The following is a 1,128-nucleotide window of genomic DNA, read 5'->3' as shown; positions in this document are numbered from 1 at the left end:
CTGTGGTGGATTCTATTCTTCATTTCATTGGGTAAATATTCCTGTTATGATCACTATTATTTATTTATGTGGACGTTGATTAATAGTGAGAAGTTCCTAATTTGGGAATTGTTGCTATCAAGATTTATAATTTTTATCATTTGTTGAAATTTTGTTTTTGAATATATTATTTAGTTTATACTTTTTAGTGATCAACGTTTTCAATAATAATTTTTATCCTTATTCTATATTTTATTATACCAGAGTGACGTTATATCAAATGCGATAATAATAATTCTGAAAAAACAATACGATACAAAAATAAATTAAATAGTGATTTTGATTTTTCACTAATCAAGAGCAGCAACAACAACAGTTTTCACTAATCAAGAGCAGCAACAACAACAGTAAGGAACAGTCAACAGCAACAACAATAAACAACATAATAGTGAACAATATTAACAAAGTGGTATCAAAGAGATTTCAAAATCACAAATTATTGTTTGTGGATTAAGATTGACGTAAGATCTTTATCCGTACATAAACAATAGACTGCTGGCACCAGCTTTCCCGCCAAAAAGGTATGGATGATAAACAGTTTTTGATACCATTGTGGTACAACCAAAAGTACCACTCAAAAGTTCGACTGGTTGCCATCAGTCTAATGTTAGAACCCGTAGCCAATACCAATATATGACTCAATGCATTCTGCCACAGCAAAAAATCTTCACCGGCCATTGTTGTCCTGAATGCTTCAGGGATTTGCTGGTCCCGACGATGTTCAGGCAGTTTTAGGTATCGCTTTGACCGGTGGCTGTACATAGTGAACTTCACTAGCCTAGCTTAAAAAGCGGAAAATGGCCGGATGTAGATAGTACGGCGGACGCGGCGGAAACTTCTTCATCGTAAATGGCGAGGATGGATTTTGTTTCTTCCGCGCCTCGTTTTTTCAAAACTGCCTTTTTTTCCATTTTGTATGCTAAATGCTCGTCCACTGGGCAGCTTTCGATGTGATCCTTTTGCGTGATCACATATGTCACATCCAGGTTTGTCCATATGACACCCTTGCAGCCTTCTCTGCCCTATACCAAAGTAACCTAACCCTTAATAACGGAGGACACACACTGTGCATTTAGCGCATACTTTTGA

At 36.3% G+C, this 1,128-nt stretch overlaps 1 protein-coding gene across 1 annotated transcript; it reads right to left on the bottom strand.

Moving 5' to 3' along the window:
* Positions 1–489: 489 nt before the first annotated feature.
* Positions 490–801, bottom strand: Tsp_13930 (conserved hypothetical protein). Its single transcript, XM_003368909.1, has one exon. The coding sequence runs from the start codon at positions 799–801 to the stop codon at positions 490–492; it is 312 nt and encodes a 103-aa protein (XP_003368957.1).
* Between the last annotated feature and the right edge of the window lie 327 nt (positions 802–1,128).

The sequence above is a fragment of the Trichinella spiralis genome, assembly GCF_000181795.1.
Source record: "Trichinella spiralis strain ISS 195 chromosome Unknown Scfld1638, whole genome shotgun sequence".
Lineage (NCBI taxonomy): Eukaryota > Metazoa > Nematoda > Enoplea > Trichinellida > Trichinellidae > Trichinella > Trichinella spiralis.
The sequence above is the reverse complement of the archived record's forward strand: the minus strand, read 5'-3'. Positions and strand labels throughout refer to the sequence as shown.